Source organism: Capsicum annuum, chromosome 6, assembly GCF_002878395.1.
Source record: "Capsicum annuum cultivar UCD-10X-F1 chromosome 6, UCD10Xv1.1, whole genome shotgun sequence".
Taxonomy (NCBI): Eukaryota; Viridiplantae; Streptophyta; class Magnoliopsida; order Solanales; family Solanaceae; genus Capsicum; species Capsicum annuum.
The window spans coordinates 161,250,854-161,254,184 of NC_061116.1; the positions used below are offsets into that span (position 1 = coordinate 161,250,854).

At 35.2% G+C, this 3,331-nt stretch overlaps 1 protein-coding gene across 3 annotated transcripts in view; it reads left to right on the forward strand.

Annotated features, from left to right (window-relative positions):
- LOC107873083 (folate-biopterin transporter 1, chloroplastic) overlaps positions 1 to 2,502 on the forward strand; it is a 21,375-nt gene extending 18,873 nt beyond the window's left edge. For 2 of the 3 annotated variants that reach the window (XM_047413539.1, XM_016719807.2), the window contains 3 exons: positions 378 to 546; positions 630 to 722; positions 1,903 to 2,502. In XM_047413539.1, coding sequence (XP_047269495.1) covers positions 378 to 546; positions 630 to 722; positions 1,903 to 2,196 — 556 coding nt within the window. In that variant the 3' untranslated portion in view covers positions 2,197 to 2,502. The remainder of the gene's footprint in view (positions 1 to 377; positions 547 to 629; positions 723 to 1,902) is intronic. The other variant, XM_016719808.2, reaches the window with a different exon arrangement.
- The last annotated feature ends 829 nt before the right edge of the window (positions 2,503 to 3,331 follow it).

Consider the following 3,331-nt stretch of genomic DNA (forward strand, 5'->3'; position numbering starts at 1 on the left):
CTTGAGTTAGTTATAACTACTTAACTAACTTTAGTTGCTGAGTAACTGACTACACTAGCTTTCCAGTGTTAACTACTTCTGGAAACTTCTGGAACTTATTACAATTTCCCTACTAATCAATATTGTGTATCATGAACATTCCTTCCTGAGGTTCGCTTCTTTTCTCCAAAAAATTTAAGGAATAGATTACCCTAATTTTCTACTTCTTCCGTCATTGAAGCGTGAAAATAGTCAGAAAAGGGGATGGGCTTGGCCCACTATTTTAATTCTCTCTACTATTATTATTTATTGGTGAAGTTATCAATTCACCCTTCATTAAAATAATTGGGTTATTACAGCAAGATGCAACTTTTTTAACTGAAGTTTGTTGATTGTAGAATCAATAAACTTGGTTTTACTCCAGAATTCTTAGGCCGCCTTAAGCTTGTTACTTCAGTTGCATCACTTATTGGTGTTGCACTTTACAATGGTTTCTTAAAGAAAGTTCCTTTAAGAAAAATATTCTTTGTGACAACTATTATCGGTTCAGCTTTTGGGATGACACAGGTATATGCCCCAAAATATCTTCTGTATTATTGTGTCTTTTCTGGTGATTTACATTGACGTGTGTGTACTCGACATGTTGATAGGTACTTCTGGTAACCGGATTGAACCGGAAGTTTGGCATTAGTGATGAGTGGTTTTCACTTGGGGATTCCTTGATCCTGTCTGTTCTTGGTCAGGTAATCTGTCTTTTGCTGGCGTAGCTTTGGATTGCTTCTCAGATCGATTAACAATATCTAGTTCTGTGCTTTCCCTTAATATACAAACATTCTGAATCTTGAACTCACTTCATAATCCAAATTTCTGCAGTTAACCGCTGAAAAAGAAATGAAATGCATTGAAAGAACATATAGCAATTGACAGGACATAACAGTAGACATGGAACTGAAAAGAAACTCATTACAATTAGCTAAAGAGGGTATTTGCATTGTGACGGAACCGTTCTTATATTTATGGATAGATCAAAGTAGGAGACTCTAAAGCAGTTTTGGAATTTTGCATGTCTATAGATTGCGAGAATTCTGCTCTGCACTAGATTCCAAGAACTATAGGACTGGAATTCAGCAGTAGGCTCTAGTTAAGAACTGTATTACTGAGCTGAAAAACTAATTAACTTGTGAATTGTAGTGTTGCACATAAAGGCGTAGGGAAGTAGCCGATACTTCTGTTTCAGGTGTATTATGACACAATCAGTTCTAGTTGAAAACTTACCTGTACCAGGTGTTTACACCATACCAATGAATACTGTGCGTTTGAATATATAAAATTATAACTTAGCCATGATTCATTGATATATATTTTCACTTTGTTAAATCACTTAAACCTGATAACTGAATTGGTTTGTTGTAAAGTGTAAACACCCGGTGTGGATAAGTATTTGTGTTCTAGCCCTTTTTTTTTCTTCTGTTTTTAGCTATTTTTGGTTAACCTCTTTTGGCTATTTTCTTTTTCATAATTTGGTTATTTTTTGTGGATTCTTACATTAATTTGAAGTGTTGACTAATTAATTAAGAGTCTTACCTCAATTAAGCATTTAAGCTACATACATTAGATAGACTGTTAGTTAAATGTTGAAGGATACACCTATGCACAGTTATGCTCATTTATTGGTACTTGAAATGTTACCTAAAAGCTCTAACTTTGTAAGATCCAACTTTTTTACTGTAATGCCAACTTTTGGGAAGTAATTCTAAAGGTCTACAACAACATACCCAGTGAGATGCCACAAGTGATAACTAAAGGTCTAGAAGAAAGAAAAAGAGGAAATCAGATTGATCAGTAGGTTTTGATTCTTTGAGAGTACAGAATAGTGGTACTCTGGCAACTTTTTTAGGATAATCTGACTTGTACTTTTTTCAGGCCTTCTTCATGCCTGTTCTTGTATTGGCTGCAAGAATATGTCCACTGGGAATGGAGGCAACCTTCTTTGCAACCCTTATGTCCATAGCCAATGGTGGAAGTACGCTTGGGGGCCTACTTGGTGCAGGTTTAACTCACATCCTTGGTGTCACCAAGGACAAATTTGACAACTTGGCTCTACTAATAATTATCTGCAATCTTAGCTCTCTGCTTCCTATACCACTACTTGGCCTTCTTCCTCGAGACGAACCTGATTCAGAGGAGAATACTGCTATTGAGATGACGCCGTATTAAATTCCTGCCTTCTCTGCATATAACATCAATACCTGATGACATGAAATTGCTAATGTGGCCTCAGACATGGTTGATCATTTTAACTGCAGCTTTTCATGTTATTACTGGGAGAGATTGTCTTATTCGGTGGGAGAGAATCCACTCATGTAATTAGTTACGATCTCAAGACATTACTTGACACAAAAATTGTAAATTAGTAATATTTACTAGTACTAGTTTTTAAGCTACTAGTTGGATCGATTTTGAGGGGATTCCATTATCGTAACATTTATATTACTGGATAGACAGCAAAAGATTTGATGTCTATGAATTCGTGTAGCCGTCCCACACATTATCCAGAAGCAAGTGCAACTCACTAGTTCCATTGAGTGAATCATACGCAGTTCACAACGGAAATTGGTGGTCGCGGCCTCAGTTGGCAAAATCAGGGTTGTTGCGAAGACAACCATATGCTATTATTATTTATTTCACTTGAGATGAGCCTTCTTACCACGCTTTTACCTATTACTATTCTACCATTGCTTTTGCCTATTATTTTTAGTATTCGTTTCAGAAAATTGACAAAACTAGATGATTAAGCATACAATCACTAGGAAAACAAGAACTAATTACCCAATTAGTGCAGGCTGCATAGTGAAGAAAACTAGCTCAAATAGTTGGCACGACACTTGATCATTGATGCACCCAATTTTCCGAGGTTTGTTGAATGTTTGATTGACTATTAGCGTGTTTTGTTTGTTGCAATTGAAATATTTAACCATAAAATGAGCATTGCAATTTGTACATAGTGGTGCGCAATTTTTGAGTTTTTCAAGGGCTTTCCGACAGATAGGCACTGTTTTTTTTTTTTTTTTTTTTTTAAAAATGAGATTGAAAATTATTACTTTTTATTGGCCAATTTGTCAAGAAAATTGTTGTTACATGCTTTAAAAATATTTTAGTTTGTGGAGAAGATATTTTAATAGTTTGACAGAAATGATCATCGAAACACCATTAGTAAGTAAAGATAGTACTGACAGATGTACATTGAAAATTTCCAACTCTCATGACCCACTCACTCATACCAACAAAAATCAAATAAATTGTCAACAAATCTGACGTCCTGTAGAAAATATCGATGGTTCTTATGTCTTTG